Raw genomic sequence first — 19,941 nt, forward strand, 5'->3', positions numbered from 1 at the left:
AGACTTCTGCCTAGACCACAGAACCCAGTTCCTCACACATCCCCAAAACACACACATACCTTGTAATTCTCTGTCAAACCCTTCACCTACTCTTAAAAAATTATCCAGATAACTTACCTCCTCTAACTGCCTACCCACTGCTGCCAAATCAAATGGAGAACAGTGCTAAACTCACAAAGTGGCACAGGTCCCCAAGCAACCCATTAGCACAGCCTTGCCCAAGTAAAACTTAAACCCCACTACCATACCCACAAAGTCCAACCCAAACTCGTGCTGCTGTGACTCTACCCCACCTGTGGACAACCCCAAACTCCCCATAAACAAATCCGAAACCTGCTTCACTCTGTCCCTGATGTACCTCATCCTCACCTGTCCCCACACTACTCCCAAACCACACCAATTTTGATGTGCCTAAATGAGTACCTAATAATGTGGGATTACCTGCGATCTCATTGCACACCACTCCAGCAGCTGGAGCATCCACTGCAGCAGCAGCCTCCATCACCTTTCAAGTCCACTTCCTTCAGTTCACTGATTGATGCCCACTCTGACTTTCCCATCTGCAAAAGAAAGGAAAACTGTAAATCCTCTGCACACACATAAACCAAAACTTCTTAGTGACGAACATTAGGTACTGCCAAGGGCCTACGTTGTTCATCAACTGCACAGCTGCTACCGTGCTCTGCATCCCCTATCCTCAATAACCTGGCATCACAGTTACCCTCAGCAAATCTTTACACAGCCAGAGAAGGAACATATTGCAGCAGAAATGGTTTTATGACACAATCAGCAGTAACTGAACCTATGCTTTTAAATGACCCTATTAAAATGCAGAACGTAAATTGAGCTACCACTCGAGTTTGTTAAGACTAAACACTGTGGATGAGGGATAATTTAAATATCAAAATACCTGGGTTACCTCATGATTTCCATACAAAATCAAATACCGCACTTTATGGGCCAAGTTAATGTACTTAGTAAAACAGTCTTGGGAGCATTTCTGTAAATAAGCACTACAAGGATATCCTCGCACAATCACTTTTACACAAATTAAAAGTTTAAAAAAAACTACAAATACATCAGTTAGAGAATGCAATCTTGGCAGCTTCTTCCAAGTGCTGCTTTGTTCTACAAGTAGCTCCAACAGTAACATGTACCCAGCAATGAAAATTAAGGTGCTTAAACAAAGAGTAAAATACCTCCATAACATACCCATACTCCTCAAGTGTACCTTATTTCGAGGAGCATTCCTCATTTGGGGCTATAAAAGTTCATGTTCTTCAAAGTAAAAAAAAGTCTGTCACACATTCAGTGTTAATATTTTAACTGATATCAATGGTAAACAGAACTGAATCATATTTCATTAACAGGTCTATTCTATGAATAAAATTATGACATTTTAACTGTCATATGATATTCCTAGTTAAAGTTGTTATTGAGCCATTAGTAAGTGTTCTACCTTGTTACCTGTTGCTCATCTTGTATATATTCAATAAGACAATGAGGCTAGTTCTTCTACTGGACAAATTACACCTAGGCATGCCATTCAGTCTAGTGAAGCTTTGACTCTGCCTTGCATGGCTACTGGAACTTTCTGTGCTGGTCTAACAACTGGGCTTACTTCAGGGTCTAACTTCATAGAGTACAAAACTGGGAGTTTGCGTAACTTGTCTACAAAAACATCAGCATAGTCAGAAAAAATAATTTGTGTGAAATTTCCGTTGTTACACGTGCTTACATGGTGGACTTCCGCATTAAATGAAAGTAGTCTCTTTTTCAAACTGTCTCTGAGGCCTAACAATGACTGTACATGCCTTTTATCCCTGTAAAATTGCAAGTTATAGCTGTTCCCGGCATAGTAACACAAAAGCACTACAGAGCCTTCAGTTTGAATTTCTTCACCACCATAAGCAACAAGCTTTGCACAGTTTGCTAGATCAAGCTTTTCACCAGCTCTTACTTTGGCAAATATTTCTGCTGACATAACATTGTATTTTAAACCAGTATCATCTATGAGCTCTACAGTTCTCCCATTAATCAGAGCAGTACAAAATGCTTCATTCTTTGCCCATAAATCTACTGCACACATCATCAACATGAAAAGTAGGGTCATAGTTTTCTAGATGATCAACTTGCTTCTTTGAATGTTCTCTTTTACTAAAATAACATTTTACATATGTGGCATTGCTGACCAAAAGCTTAGCACTTTTTTCTTTTAGGTTCACGATTTCCACCACAATTGCGATAGTTGACTGTGAGGCTAGGTGGGGGCACATTCTTTGGGTTTGCTGTGCTTCACTGAGCATGTTTTGGATTTCACTGAAGCTACCCCGGAACTTGCTAGAAAGACTCTGCGTTTCACAGAAACTGCCACAGGTTTTGCTGTTGAAGCCCATGGTTTGGCAGCACCCTTAGGCCTGTATCTTTTAACCATGTGCTGCATACTATCAACATTAGCACTGGAAGGCACTGGAAGCATGCATTTCTCATTTGTAAGCATATTTATGTGCTTTTCTGTGAGCTCATATATCTGGCAAATCTATATGGCCTTATTCAAAGGTAAATCACTGTCTCAAAGCAATTTTTTTTTCACTGCATCATCTTTAATACCATGCACAAGCCTATCTTTTAGCAACTCATCTCCTAGATCACCAAATTTGCAGTTTTTTGCCTTCTTTCTCAAGTCAGTTATATATACTGCAAACGTTTCAACAGGCTTTTGATCCCTTGTGTAAAATATAGGTTCATAGGTTAGTACTAAGCTAACTGCCCTTGTGAGCCACTTTAAGCCTAGCCAATTATCCCTTGTAAGACTCAAACCCTGCACTTTGTATTTGTAAGGCAAACACCTTAACCATTAGGCAACCCTCTGAACAGGTGTGCCTTTCCATTGAAATATTAATTTGGGGGTTACACATTTCTCTAAATTTATGCGTTAAGCACTCAGGGTCTTCCCAGGTTTCACTGGATACAACAATATGGTGGTCTTCCCCTTTACCTGCATACACAGCTGGGCATACACAAGTGAATACTCTCTTTCAATGGCTTCTGAACCCAGTTAAATTAAGCAGAATAAATGCCTTTGCATGTGCATCTTTATCAGAAAAAGCAGCCTGCATGAAAATATTGTATTCTAGCTCAAACACTCTTCAATTTTCAACAACATTATTACCAAATCCAAGTGGATCAGGTCAGCGTAATCCTTCTGACATGCCAACAAACTACTCTTGTAATTATATTCAGATGCACGCACATACACATACACACACACACACACACACACACACACACACACACACACACACACACACACACACACACACACACACACATACCAGGTACTTGAAAAATATTCAACTGTACCATAAACTCTTTGAAATGACTGTTTTCTGTGAAATAACTGTATTGTAATACTCCACACACTTGTAAACACTTTGCACACTTTAGATATCTCTGATACCTTTAGCTAATACAAAAAGTAAGCACATAATGAAAAAATACAGTTGTTTTCCTTTTTTATATATTTTATGTGATTCGGAAGTTATTTCAAGCACTTTTGTAAGCATTTTGAGTATTTTTATCAATATATCATAGTTTGAACATTTTGTTTAATTAGAAAGTTGTTTTGAACATTTTGAATGTTTCATTTTATACTTGTTGAGTAAAACATCATTTAAATGAGTTTTAGTACCTGGATTTGTCTTTCTGACTTGCTTGCAAGTCTTTTGAGCAGGGATGATCCATTCCTGTATATTCCTCCAACTGTAACTGCCTGTCTTATGGTCTTGAAGAAGAAGTTTTACTCTGGATCCCATTCTGACACCATGTCACTCGTCTTGTGTATATTCAATAAAACAATGAGGCTGGGTGTTTGTTTAAGTAGTTTATTGCACACAAAGGTACCAGGATGGAGAATGGTAACATTAAACTTAAACAAACTTACTGACTGACTAGTACACCCATACATGCTTACACCTCGGCTGCTCACTACAAAATGTCACTCTTGCTTATACGAGCTCAGTACTTATATGCATGTGTTCACTGACCGGAATAGCTCTTAAAGGAATATACACAGTGGCAGTATTCCTCATCTTGGAGATGGATGGAGAAATAATCAGGTTAAAGAAGAATTAAACTATTCCATACTTCTACCAGTACAGCAGATTACAGAGTCTGCAATGGCATCCATGTTAACGAGGAGGTTTTACCTAAGATAAATTCCCCCTTCACATTTCCAAACCTACAACAGGTTTCAGCTGAGAAGCATGCACATGGTAGCAGCACTGGTTGCCACACAGAAGCCACCATCTTCACCAACCACTCATTCTCACAGGAGACAAACACATGCAGACCACTCTTCTATGGCATCCCTTACTTACCACTTCAACATGCTGAAAAGGAACCATGCTTAGCATTATGTGCATGAAACACACTGACTGCAAACTTCTTGAGAAACAAATTAATGCAAAGTGGTGCAAATAACCTCGATTGTGACCATGTGGCCTTTGTCCCTCTTATTTATAGCTTTGTTCAGATGTTTTGCTCTAAAAGGTTGAGGGGTATTGCTAGTAAAATCAACAAAAGAAATATTCACTAAACTCTGACCCCTCACCCACCAGAAACTGCCTGCACTTAAAAGTGAAACACTATCTGTGCTCTCCTGCTAACGCGTGCTTTCTCCTCAACCTCTCAGTGAAAGTGATCGAAAAATGAAAAAGTGCTTCCTCCCTTTCATAGTTTTTTTTTTTTTTGTTAACTACCATGCAGGGATGATATTAAAGTATTGTACTTATCAATTCAGCCCTTTCATACATGCAGGCTCTGTGAGTCCCCTCAATGACCCCCAGTCAAAGATGGGAATCAAGCCCTTTACCTTGTGTCTATGAGGCAAACACATATAGCTATACCTACCCCTTGCCATCTGCATTAAGCCAGCTGTCAGGTGTGGGACTGAAAAATCAAGAACCCTCCAAAGTTCAATGAATGGACCTAAATTATCAGATACAATTCGTCCATTCTGCCACATCTGGGCAGTGGCAAAGTCCATTTACTGCAAATAGCAGTAAAATTGCATGGGAGCCATACCCCTCAATCTCTTAGAGCAAAATATCTGAACAAAGGTATAAATAAATGGGACAAAGGCCCAAAACTAGGGACAACATTTCTTATTGCTCTTACAAACTTAGAAAGTTGATAGATAACTGGTGTTGCATTAGCATGAATTTTCTGAAGGGTAGGATGTCTGTAACTCAAATGTCTGTCCTCATTTCTAAATTCAAGCTTTTATGATTTGCCAATAATTTTGCAGATAACTGCAGTTTTATGAAAAATGAACCAAAATATGAGGCAAAGACCTGGATATTCTATGCATACCTCTCACCCTCTTAGAGCAAGCAATTTGGACAAAGCCCTAAATAAAAATGGGACAAAGGCCAAAAATAGGGATCATTTTAAATATTGCTCTTACAAACTTAGAAATTTGATTCACAAATGTATTCCTTTATTTTATAACTTCAGTCTTTAATGATTTGCCAGTAATCTGAGAGAGAACCACCATTTTAATGAAAACAGACCAAATATATGAAGCAAAAATCATTACATTTGAGAGGTATTATTCTGCAAAAATCTGTATAAATACATCAGATGTCCCCCTCTTGATGGCTATTAAGGCAATAGCTGGCATACAAACTGACCATGGTATCCCTAACCTCACGACCAGTGAAAACACTTAATTGACACCTGAAGTTGCTAACATAACCAGTTTCATCTTAGCACAGCCCTACCAAATATCCAGCCCCTAACCTCATCCCTCCAAACCTCCTCCTGCTCAGGACTCAAAGCCAATGGCCTACCCGCACTCCAGCTCAGCAAAGGGCTATTGTAAATGAGGACTATGTGACTACCATACCTCTCAACTTTTACAGCAAGCAATCTGACAAAGCCACAAAACTTTGGGGACAATGGTACAAAAACAAAGACAATGTTTAAATATTGCTCTTACAAACTTAGAATAGAGTAACAGGTTGTGTATACAAAGGGTATGAATCTTGAATCTCTGATGTCTGCCATTATTTTCTGACTTTAATCCTTAATTTGCCAGAAAACCTCAATTTTAAGAGGAACAGACCCAAAATATGAGGCAAATCTAAACATTCTGTAAAAGTCTCTAATGTTGAAAGGTATGAGAGAACCACAAGCTGATGCGTGCGGTCCCTGACACCACTAACGGTTAAAGGTCAGGTAGCAATGACGCATGCACAGCAATGAACAGCTATTCCTAAGCCCACCAACCAACACTCAAAATTCATACTAGAATACAATACAAGGATGTAGGAGTGCTGTTAAGTGCCAGAATGATGAGATACAATGGCCAGCACTCCACTACCACCAATAAAACCATGGTCATCTCCACTAAGTTAACTATTCAGCCCAACAAGATCGCATTCCAAACATTCACAGACTCCAACCACGCAGGCACTATTAATCGTCACAGAAACAACCCGACTCCACCAAGGAAATGAGACCAAGCCTAAACAAAATACAAAGGCTAGTTACATAGATCCAGCAATACCAGAACCATCTCAATGACTCTGACAAGTGAATAAAAGTGGCTCACACATTCAAAGTCCCCTTGAGCCCATAATAACCACAACTAAAAAAACAACCTCCAACAACTAAACAACAGCTAAACAAAATTGCATTCTAAAGCCACACAGACAAAAACAAACAAACAAAAAAAAAACACTTGGCCATATATGCTCCTCTAACTACTTAACAAATTCCTTCCAAGACTTACCTGCACACAACACTACCTACTGGTCGTGTTATGTGTGCTATCTACAAGTAGTAAGTTGATGCCAAAAAAATGGTACCTTAACCAGTTACACTACCTTCACAATTTAATCCTTACATCCCCACCACCCTAACCTTCCACTACCGTCTTAAATCCCATAGCTATTATTACCTGACCCTTCCCTGAAGATGTCCCAGCACAAATTGGTTTATTCCCAAACCTCATTTCTAATTCACATAAAAAGTTAATAAAATAACACATTTTGTATCAGTTTTTCTGAGCAATAAATAGTATGAAACTGTAATGACTAGTGTGATTGACTGAATAATCCTCAGAAATTTACTAGAAAAATCAAAGGTTTTATGAAGGACATAGTAAAACTATATTTCTACTTGTTTCAGCTATATTTTCTGCCACAGACAGCAGAAATACCCTTTGGTATTTTTGTACCCTTTGGTAAAAACTCTGTACCCATGAACTACCACATAGCTGGTAGTCTACTTAATGCTGAAAATGTGATAAGAGACCTTGGGACACAGGTGGACAGTAGTCTCTCCTTTGATAATCACATCGCCACAGTGGTCAGGAAATCCTTCTACGTGGCTCATCTCATCACAAAAGGATTTTCATCCAGAAAAAAAGAGGTCATTGTTCCCCTCTACTCATCACTGATTAGACCCATTATAGAGTACAACGCCCCTTTTGGTATGTACCTCACAAGACATCTATAACAACTAGAAAGACCACAGAAATACCTCACAAAGAGGATTACTGGCCTCAAACAGATGCCCTATGCAGACTGTCTAAAAAAACTACAGCTTTACTCCATCGCATATCGCCTACTCAGGGGCGATCTCTGCCTAACATACAAAGCTATGTCAAACCCAGAGCTGTTGGACATACTCCACTTAAAGAAATCCCAATCCCTCTGAGCTACACGCTCTAGGGACCTAAACCTCATCACCACAATAAACAGAACATGCTGGAGGGATAGATTCCTGTCCCAGAGACTTCCCATACTCTGGAAAAGACTACCTATCTATGTCAAACAGAGGTCCTCATTAGCACTCTTCAAGAAAAATCTTGATGATTGGATGGGAAATGGGAAATTCACCCCGGGGATCACTTCTGTGGTTCTGCTCGACAGGGGCACAGGAAAATAAATTTCTTGGGTGGCGAAAGCCAGGGTATATTTTTTGGCTAGGCTTGTATGGGCCCTATAGCCTAGTACCTACCTATGAACCTATGAGATGCAACCAGACAGGTTTTCTGTATTCAGATCTACCACCCTGCCACATACAGATGAAATCAGTGGACTACTTTCATATCTGTATACTAATGACTGTTTTCCTAGCTATGGTAAGCTATCTCTGAAAAGTCCTTCAATTGCATTTTTATGGCACTTGGCTTCCTGATTTAGTTTTATGGCCATCCTTTAATTACAGGCAAGTAGTCAACCCTTTCCAGTGAAACTACATTTTCTCACACAAGTATTGCAAAAAAGGCTAACAACATTCCAACATATTTTTCTTCTAAATATTGCATGAAAGATACATCAGTTAAATGCAATTTCACATTTCAGTCTTCTGTTAGTTTACAAAGCTTAAATACAGCTTATAGATGTGTTGTCTGAATGAAGAAAGGGGAACAGTGCATATATGACATTTTAAGTCAGTTTTTTATACCCAGACATTACACACTGATCATCACTAAAACAGATACTGAGTTAACTCATTATAACTTTGTGATGTCTCCAGTTGTAACTCATTATAACTTTGTGATGACTCCAGTTGTAACTCATTATAACTTTGTGATGCCCCCAGTTGCTTCAGCAGTTACATCTTACTGACACTTGTACAAACCTAATATAACCTCTTCATATTGGCATTAATAATTTCAAAACCATGCTGCATCAAGTTATTTAAATATTTCATCTTAAAACGTACTTGGTGTGCAACACAACTGCACTGGTATTTCAGTTCTGTCAAGTACTGCTCAAGAGATATTAAATTATTCTCTCTAAACTTAAACCCTGCTCTCCCTCTGCTGACAACCTATCCATACCTCTCAAGTGTACCTCATTACGAGGAACGCACCTCATTTGGGGTCTTAAAAAGATCATGTTCCTCAAAGTTCCACATTGAAAGGTTCTTCACACATTCAGTGATAGGATTATTTTTAACTGATATCCATTGTAAATAGAAAGGAATCACATAAAATTATTAAAAGATCTTTTTTATAAGTAAAATCAACATATTTTAACTATCCTATGATCCCCCCTAGTTGAAGATGTTAGTAAGCCATTAGTAAGTGTTCCACATTTTGCCCATTTATTCCACATTATCACGGCTAGTGTTCCCCATTTTGGAGATGTGAGGTTGAGAGCTATGAACCTATCCCCACAATTCCTCAAAATCGCTGCTAATGCCATTGCCTGTTCTGTCTCCATTGACATAAACAGATTCATTTTTGAAAATACTGTGCCCAAAATTTGGAGTAAATTCTATGTTATCCCTCTTCATAAAGGTGGAAACTGCACAGACTCCTCCAACTATTGTCCCATCGCTATCCTATCCCCCCTCTTTAAAATAATGGAAAAATGTATACATAAACAAATACTTGAACATCTTATACAGGAAAACCTCCTAACTCCCACACAACATGGTTGTCGTCCCCATCATAACACTACCACTGCTCTCATTACCTTCACTCAGACCATTGCCAAAGCTCGTGATGAAAACAAACTGGTCTCTTCCCTCTTCCTCAATTTATCAAGAGCTTTCAACACTGTCTGTCATAATCAGCATCTTAAAAACCTAAATCTCTCTGAATCTACTATACTCTGGTTCTCCAGCTACCTATCTGATAGATTTCAGTCTGTCCGATGGCTATCAGCCTCCTCTCCCTTCCTTCCTGTTCATACTGGCATACCCCAAAGCTCCATACTAGGGACCCAGCTATTTAACATCTTTACAAATAATCTTTACACATCTTGCCCCCACTCTTCTCTAATCCAGCATGCAGATGATTCTACCATCATTTCTTGCTCCAGTAATCTCCCCCACCTTCTGTTCCTTACCCAAGACTCACTCCTGTCTGTGGAGAAATGGCTAGTCAACAATGAACTCTTACTCAATCCAAAAAAAAAACAAAACTTCTTTGCTTCTTCGCTTGGGTTTTCATAACAGCCTCCCCATCCAAGGTGTTCACCCTCCTCTTGTGTCACACACCAACCCTGTCTGCTGTTTTGTCTGTCTGCAAAAGGCTCCTCATCTTCCCAACTTACCGCCCCCACACATACCTATGTCCCTTCCTCAATATTCCACTCTCACCTTAACAAAAAAAAAAAAAAAAAAAATTGGCGTCCCATACATTGCTCTCCATTTTTCAAGTGTCCACTGGACACACTTAATTTGATCCAATTGGCTTGACAATGCACTTATGTTGATATCACCACTGGAGGAATCTGCAAGTTAAAAGGCTAACCAATCAATAACAAAGTACTATGGAGCAGGACCTAAGGCATACATGTCTAACCAACTACTTTGGGACAGATCATGTGTACTGACTGCTGACAGGTGCAGGGATACTTACAGGCTCTAGGTAATGACAGGTCACTTGTGACTATCAAGAATCATCAACCACCATTTCATCACCAAACAGAAATACCTAGACCAAATAACATAAACATCTAATGATGCAAATGTGAATAACACATTTACATTTGGAGTCATAACATTCTGTATCCTACAAACATATATAAATTAAAAAATGCTTGAATGTGAGGGGCTCTACCATGCACACCTCCTAATGTGGGTCATCTGCCCGAACATACACACACACACACACACACACACACACACACACACACACACACACACACACACACACACACACACACACATATATACACACAATATAAATGCATCTGTCTATAAAAATACCTGTCTATCTATTTTCCATCTACATAGATGGGTCTATGTCATAAGACAAAAGACTGCAAACCAAAATATTTGAAACTGAAAATGTCAGACATGAGAAGTTGCCCCTTCTCCACTGTTGTACAGTGTTGGAGCTGGTATATATATATATATATATATATATATATATATATATATATATATATATATATATATATATATATATATATATATATACACATGTGTATATATATATATATATATATATATATATATATATATATATATATGTAATTAACAAGGAATGTGGGGGTGCAGCCCTGAATTAAAAATGATTTGAATGTTTTGAGTTTTAGATATTATGGTTTTCAGTCTTTAGAACTTAAGATGTTATGACATAGATCCATATAGACATATATATATACATATATATATATATATATATATATATATATATATATATATATATATATATACACACACATATATATGTATAGATGGAAGTCCTAACATTAAGCTTCCTAACGTCCACCATGATGTGATCAATAAAACAGATTGTTGACAGGAGTACAAGATCAACATCCCCAGGGTTGGGGAATATACCTTTTCACAGGGAATTGTGCAGGCAACAGATATTTTTGTAAATTCACTTGCTTTGAGGTTATTACTTGGTGCACAGCATGTCGACGTATTTGCCAATGTTAATGATGTCAGTGGTTGATTGGTTCAAATACTTTAGGTAAGTGCACACACACACACACACATATACCTATATATATATATATATATATATATATATATATATATATATATATATATATATATATATGTACATAGATATATATATATATATATATATATATATATATATATATATATAAAATCTTTATCTATGGGTTCACTTTGGAATCTTAAAATACGGAAATGATGAATTTCTGTATCTCGAGACAAAAGTGTCAAATCTTGAACCTGCAGTAGTGATGGCACATTTGGTAAGTGTAATGTTTTTTAAGGGTTTTGGGGGGTGTTTATGTGTGTGTGAGTGTGTTGGGGAGTTTTAGGTGTGGGCTAGGGTAGGTAGGTAAGAGTGTGAGTGTATAAGTGTTGAGAGTGGTCGTATCTGTATGTATGTAATGTGTGTTTGTGTAATGGGGGTGTAGAACGTGTGGTAGTGGGTTTGCTGTCTTCCGGTATTTAGTGTGACCTCAGAGTTAGTATATCTAAGTAGGGGTGTGTGTGGAGGGTGCAGGGTGGCTTGCCCCCTTGCTTATAGGAAGGGTGTGTGTGTGTGTGTGTGTGTGTGTGTGTGTGTGTGTGTGTGTGTGTGTGTGTGTGTGTGTGTGTGTGTGTGTGTGTGTGTGTGTGTGTGTGTGTGTGTGTGTGTGTGTGTGTGTGTGTGTGTGTGGGTGTGTGCGTGTGTGCGTGTGTGTGTGTTGGTTTGGTTTGTTATAGTGCCGGGAGGTAGGTATATTTGTGTTTGAGGGATGTATTGTTTTTGTGAAATTTGTGGGTTTGAATTTCGCTGTTTTGGGGTTTAGGGTTTGTGAGTTTTCGGCTTTATAGTCTTGAGATATTGAAATTCGATATTTCAGTATTTTGGGATTATAAATTGAATAATTATATATATATATATATATATATATATATATATATATATATATATATATATATATCTACAGTTTCTGATCTGACTATTGGAGTGGATGAATGTTCTATTATGAAGGAAGTTGAAGTTTCGAAATTGCAGGGTGATCTTTGATAGGACTCCACACCCAGCAACTTTGTAGCGGAGTTGGTTCGCAAAGAAATCTTCCACCAGTGAATGATCTATTTAATTCCTCATTTCATGAAGGTTTGACTAACCTGGCAAGACAGGAAGTATTGTATGATTCCTTTCATCTTCAGACTGACTTGCAGGTTAATGGAATTTCTACCTCACTGAAGACAAACAGAAGTTTCTGCTTTTTCACTTTGACAATGGTAGACTAAACCTCTCCATTTGGATACATCACTTTCCACCAATATTCCTGAACTTACCTTAAATGAGCAAATGCAGGCTTCTGATAATAAACTGTACCAACTTAGAGGGCTGCAGATGGACAATTTATACTTCATGGAATGCATTACTAAAAGGAGGGTCCTGAAAGGTTTAAGGTCATGGAAGCCTCTTAATGGGACATATTTTGATATGGAATTTTTGTCAGTTTCACTAAAACACTGCATGATTATAGAATAGTGATTATGAGACTTTTGGTGAAAGATAATGGCAAACAGATTTCTAATATTACTCAACAGCTAGATTTTATAGATAACATTAGAAAGGACTTGTATTTTGAGTTCAATTTAGAGAGATATAATTCCATTTTCACAAAGTGGATTACTATGTAGAAAAAGTGGTATCTAGGAAGCAAAAAAAAGTTAAACATAGATGCCAGAGAATATGCTAATAGTAAGGCATATTCTCTACCCCTGGGTTATTATAAGCTAACCCAGGTTACAATTGCTCTGTCAGGTCAAAGACTACAAGACAAGATATTGGGCGAGATGTTAAGAATCCAATCTCTGGAAAGTGATGGGAATTATACTGATCCAGATGTTGACAATTGTATAACGGAGGATAGTTTCTTTAATTGGGGAACACTTTTCCACACTTGACAAGATCACCACCACTAACTCTGCAGCAAGAAACACTGAAAATTGTTTTCAAGGACAAAACACTGAGAAAATCATACCCACAAGGGTTTAGGGAAGAGGAGAAGTTCCAGGAGATAGTAGAACTATTGATTTCCACCAGTGTGGATGGAATCACACTGACTTAGAGTGAGTACTACATTTCTAATTATAGTAATCTTACCATTAACATGAATCATTTAAATTTTTTTCAAAAATGTTTGTGCCTATTGTGAGACTTATATTGTAGATTTACTTATTGAGCTGAAAAGTTGAAGTTGTCTTATTTCAATGACTGTCACTGATTAGGAGATATTCTCTACACTGTGACTTACACCCCATGTGTGCTCAATCCCCCATTACATCCCACTATTAATGTTTTCGATAGAATTTGTGAACGTGAATTGTGTAAATTTTGCAACAACAGAAACAAGAAGTTCTACATCTTGAATAAGACTTCAGTTTTTTTGCTATTAAAACAGCTGTCCAATGACAAATATTTGCAAATTATGAAACCAAAGTAGAGGGAACTGTTTTGATGGATAGTACTTTATATTCAGCAAAAATGATGAATTTGCTTTGTGATGACACTAAATATAGTGTAGTCTGTATCAGTGAGATACATATTGCTTATAAGAGAATAGATTTATTTTTACATGAAGCATTAACGCAATGTGTTGTTACAAGAGAAGACTGCAATTTTTTTCATTAAACACCTCAGAGTACCTTCCATCTTTGGGATCCCAAAGTTCATAAGGACCCCTCTGATCCTCCATTGAGACTGATAGTCTCTGCACCAGGGTCCAAGATGCATCCTTTGGCTGTTTTTAGACAGGTCTTTGAAATCTGTTTTTAGACAGGTCTTTGAAATCCTTTTTAACTTGTCATTCTCACATATCGAAAGACTTGTGGAGTTTTTAATGTAATATTTCACCCAGTATTTGGCATAAAGATTTAAGCTTTGCCACTATAGATGTAGTTGTTTTGTTTGGTAGTATACCCCATCAGAAATGTTTATTAAGGTTTTGGGAAGCCTGTATGTCCTGTGAATTTATAGATATTAGGAAGATTGAACTATTACTAGATTTAATGAAACTGGATCTAACCAATAATTTTTTTAGGAAGAGAGTATTTTAAACAACTTACAGGCATAGCTATGGTTTACTTGTGCCCCCATCTACACCAACATGGTTATGTGGAAATGGAAAACCTTCCATGCATTAAATTCTCTTTTTTCAAAATTTTGGAGAAAATATTTTTGTTATTTAGATGATATATTTATTTTTTGGACAGGTGACAAAGAAACACTAAGCAATTTCATTAATACATTAATGAATCCATTGATTTTTTTCGAATTTACCAGTACCTATTCTGAGGAAACTATGAACTACTTGGATGTTACGATATACAAAACTGAGAGTGGGTTTGTTTCTAACATTTTTAGAAAAATCAACATTTTTAAACTCCTATCTGCCTTAGAACAGTAGTCATAAAAACAACTTGGTTAAAGATCATATAATAAGATTGTCAAGAATGATATCAGATGATTTACTATATCCAAAAGAAGTGGACAAATTAACTAATATGTTTTTGGATAGGGAATACCCATCCCAGATGGTAAGAAAAATTATCAATGAGGTGATACCAGCAAGAAAGCATAGATATTCACCTATTTAGGAAGAAGGGAAGAAACATTAACAGCCAAGGGTAACACTACCTTAGAGGACAAACCTTTTAGAAGGGCTATGATTTTGAGGTATTGTTCTACAGTAAAGACGTGAAATAATTTATTTACAACAATTGGAACATTTTCAAGACAGAGCCAAGAGTGGAGGAATGTCTTAGAACCTACACCTTGCTTCACATATAAGAGGGGTTATAACATTAAAAATATTTTTGAACACACAGGAAAAGATCTTAATAGTAATTTTAACACCTCAGATACTTGGAAATGTGGAGCATGCCATTATTATAGTTACATGTGGGAAGGGGATACCTACCCAGTTATGTATAAAGGAAGACATTTGAAGTCTTTCCTTTGGGCCAACTCTGATTCCAAGGGTGTTGTTTGTGTCTCACTTTTTATACTGGGAAGTCCAAACATGTTTTAAAAACGAGGGTCAACAAACATTTATAAGACATCAGAAGGAAGGAAATGAAAAATGCTTTATACAAACATTCTACAACTTGTTTAAGTAAAGGTAGAGTCAAATATAAATGTTGGGTGATTGACATAGTCAACCTCTCACCAAGAGGTAGTGACTGGGAGACTCAGTTAGAGCACAGAGAGCTAATATGGCAGTTACACTTGAACTCAAGACAGAAACCAGGCTTGAATGACAACATTTCAATTGCCAGTATTTCGAAAACAAAAGTTCTTTAATTGTATTATAAACATTTTAATGTTTCAACAGCTTTTAACTATGTGCTTACAATGTGACATAAACAATATTTTTAACTACTTATATGACCTATTTTAAGATTTTGTATACTAATTAATGACATCATCCAGTTTGGATGATCTTGATTGTTTTTTTAGATTGCTTTGTTTCACACCCATGCTGTGATGAAATCTGAGTTCTTTGGATAAAGGAGCTTAGCAAGAGTGTGCTTTTGCACTAATAAAACAATTGTTAGGGAAGTTTATGTGACTGATCATCATTTGGATACCAATTTGCGATACCAGTCCTTGAGGTTTATCGGTTTTTAGTTACATATGTACATGCTTATATTTTTATAACTATATATGTATATAAATATTTATATGTATATCTGTTTTTTATATATATATATATATATATATATATATATATATATATATATATATATAGAGAGAGAGAGAGAGAGAGATGTAGATACACACACACACACACACACACACACACACACACACACACACACACACACACACACACACACACACACACACATATATGAAGAATTTGTGAACTAGAATTTACAGTGATTTACAGTAAAATCTAAAAATGTCATTTCCAAGGTGAGGGACTGCAGCAAGTATAATAATTTATAAAGAATATTTCCAAGCCAGCAGGTGACCAACACAAGCTAAAGTAACCAAACTGATGCCACTAAGAAGCTAGTACAAACACGAATCTGAAAAAGTCACTTCCGAAGATGTGTAGAAAATACTTTCATTAGTTCCCAAAGTGCAGACTAGTGGGTGATAGGTTACTGTTCTCAGTTGTTTTTGTAGCACAATCTAGTTCTGTTAAACTTTTCAAAACGAAATTTTAACTTTTGTAGTCGGTATTCTGCACTGAGCAAAACATCTGACTTGTGTTTCCCAGCATAATGAATAAAATGTTTGGCTTCCTTTGTTATTAATTTCAGAAACTTAGATGTATTTATAAATGAGATATAAGCAATGCAGTTCATAATTAAGTCATTTAACTTCGTGTGGGAGAAGTAGTACATTTTCAAGTAACCAGTTCAGTATTCAGTTTTGTAATTGCATATCATTGTTCATTTAGATAAAATCTCCTGATTAAACGTGTTTACCAATTCACAACTGCCTCACTAATAATAATAGGTAAATGAAAGTTAAAACACTTATGGACAATATTCCCAAGTACTGAACTATTTAATTACAATATAATCAACTCTATTGATGTTTGTTCTTCTTTCAGCTTTTCCTGGTTAGGGGTCGCCACAGTGGAACTCTGGTCCGCTAATGATTGGCAGTAGATTTTTTACAGGTGCCAAGGTGCCAGCTCGATGCCCAACCTTCAATGAAGGCATGCCCATTCTACGCATGTCTTTTGAATGCCACTCAACCGCAGGGAGGACATGGAGACTCCACACAGAAGGCGCTCCAGCTGAGAATCGAATGGGAGAACCTTTTGCTGTGAGGCAACAACGCTACCGCTGCACTACCGCGGCTTTATAATCAACTGTACTGATATCTGTAGCAATCATGTCGAATTATTTTTTATCTGTCGTAGTTCATTATTTGTTTTAAGGATGTCTAATTAATTGTAGTCTGTGATTTTTGTCTTGGGAAAGAGCAAAGGGTACCAAGTTATTAAAGAATATTAGGGATATTTGCATTATATATTACCTTACTATACTGTTTAAGGCAGTGAAACTGTTTATTTGAATTTATGCATCGGAACTAGGTTGTGTTTTATAGTTAACCATGTTTTATTTATCCTTGTGCATGTTTGTTAGATTTGACTTTCAAAATATTGTATCTGGAAGCACAGAAGAAATGTACAACTGAAGATGATGGTACAGATGATGTATCTCTAAGACTCCTGTTTTTGTTTTCAAACAAACTTTTGCTGGATTGTGTGAGATTGAAAGGATTTCCAGCATTGCTGTCAAGCCAGCTAGTGTAGTGTAGATGTAGATTAGTTCTATACATTTATGAATCCTGATTCTTCACATTCTTGATTTTCATGTAAAAATAATAAGCCATATGCTACACAACTGTTTATTTAATTTTACAGGTCGGAGTGGGTGAAATTAGTAACTTCTACATTGGACTTATTTTAGGACTTGATGGAACATTCAGGTATGTCTTCTTTTAAACAACATGAGATATTGTAGCTGCATTTGGAAAACATACGTCTGATGACTATAAATATATATAACTGTTCTTAGTAGCATGATAATAAAATGTCTGATATATTGATGTGAAGTTTAAAATATGAAAATAAAAACTTATTTCCATAATTTAGTTCCCTAAACTTGTATTTGCATTTGCAGAAATTTAAATATTATTTGCTTCTTTGTATGCTTAATTGCCAAAGTCAGCAAAACAAGTCTAGTTTATATTTGTTTTTTTATATGACCTGGATCAAAGCTATTTCATTTAAACAAGTAACAACCAACAAGCAACCATTTAAAAATCTATCAACTTTCTCAAATACATTATTGCATTATAATCTGTAGAATATAAAACATCTTTAAGTGTGTGAGTGAGTGAGTGTGTGTGTGTGTGTGTGTGTGTGTGTGTGTTTGAGTGAAAATCCTGAATCATTTTTTTTTTTTTTTACGATGTGTTGATTGTATGTGTATATATACATATATGTATATATATATATATATATATATATATATATATATATATATATATATGTATATATATATATATATATATATATATATATATATATATATATATAAATATACATACATACACACCCGTGTATGTTATTTAATACAATTTTGCAAACCATTTCTGTAATGCAAGCTGCAGGTACAAACAGAGTGAAAAAGAGAGTAGGCTTCTTGCTAAAAGTACTTTTATAGCTTGTGATTTCAACATATTTCTTTCTAAGTTATAGTCTTTATTGAATTTGATAAGTTCTCTTGAGATGTTAAGATATGCTTTGAGTTATCATGGGTCAAAATCTGATGTCTTATGAAATGTGCTGACTGATTACTGTATTAGAAAGTAGAGCTATGCAGTTCTATTTAAGGCATGCTTGCATATCACTTCATGCCACATAGTATAATTAAGCAGGGCATATTTAAACATATTGGCTGCCTAATGGTTTGCATTAAAAAATACTGTACTGTACTAACTCAGTTTCCCAGATGTTCCAGAGCACTGACTGGTTAAGTGATTTTACTGAGAGTCTCACATCAGACAAATAGAGGCTGAGGGAATCAAACCCTAGACCACAGAATGCAGCCATTCAGACAGCTGAGTGCCTTAATCCTCTATGTTGATAGCTAGGGTTAGCATTAGAAGTGTTTCTAAATTGAATACTACAGCTGTTGTAATTGTGCCTTTTTACATAAAGAAAGCTGCATATATATAATGTTGTTTATTGTATAAAACTGATTATACAACTCCCCACCCATTAATATTCAAAAACGTGCACGCTGATTGGTCAGCGTGCACGTTGTAAATCAGAGTTATAGTAATGGAAAAAGGTCCGGTCAATCTCCGTTGCTTTTTTAAAGCTGTCTCGCTATGTTAAACTCCTTTAACATAGCGTGACAGTTTGTAAAAAGCAATGGAGATCTTGCTTTCTCCGTTGCTTTTTTCAAAACTGTCTCGCTATGTTAAATATGTTTAACATACCAAGACAGCTTTAAAAAAAGCAACGGAGATTCTCCGTTGCTTTTTTTAAAGCTGTCTCGCTATGTTAAACCCATTTAACATAGCGAAAACAGTTTGTAAAAAGCAACGGAGATCTTGCTTTCTCCGTTGCTTTTGCCCACAGTTCTGATGTACTGCATAGGCATAGCATTGCGCAGTACATCAGAACTGCCACAGAATACCAGACAGCTGTGGAAGGGCAGCAAGGAGGCATTATACAATGCCATTATTTAAGAAAAGTAATTATTTTTTTTTCTTAAATAATGTCATTGTATAATAGCAATAACCCACTTCTGGGTGTGGGTAATGCTGGATTTACCCACGGTTGGCTTTGTTTGGTCACTTGGGCTTCACCCTCGTGACCAAACCACGCCAACTGTGGGTAAATCCAGCATTACCCACACCCAGGCGTGGGTTATTGCTATAATATACTTCTTTCTCTGCTTTCATTATAAATGGTTATCTTTTTCTTCAGTTTTTCTCTT

General features: G+C 36.5%; 1 protein-coding gene across 1 annotated transcript in view; it reads left to right on the top strand.

Annotated features, from left to right (window-relative positions):
• Window positions 1–19,941, top strand: part of LOC122796777 (macrophage mannose receptor 1-like) — a 1,798,323-nt gene that overhangs the window by 1,062,926 nt on the left and 715,456 nt on the right. Inside the window, exon 18 of the mRNA XM_044065505.1 lies at window positions 17,853–17,917. Coding sequence (XP_043921440.1) covers window positions 17,853–17,917 — 65 coding nt within the window. The remainder of the gene's footprint in view (window positions 1–17,852; window positions 17,918–19,941) is intronic.

This window comes from Protopterus annectens, chromosome 3.part0 (assembly GCF_019279795.1).
Source record: "Protopterus annectens isolate FY-2018-M chromosome 3.part0, PAN1.0, whole genome shotgun sequence".
In the NCBI taxonomy this organism is placed as follows: Eukaryota; Metazoa; Chordata; order Ceratodontiformes; family Protopteridae; genus Protopterus; species Protopterus annectens.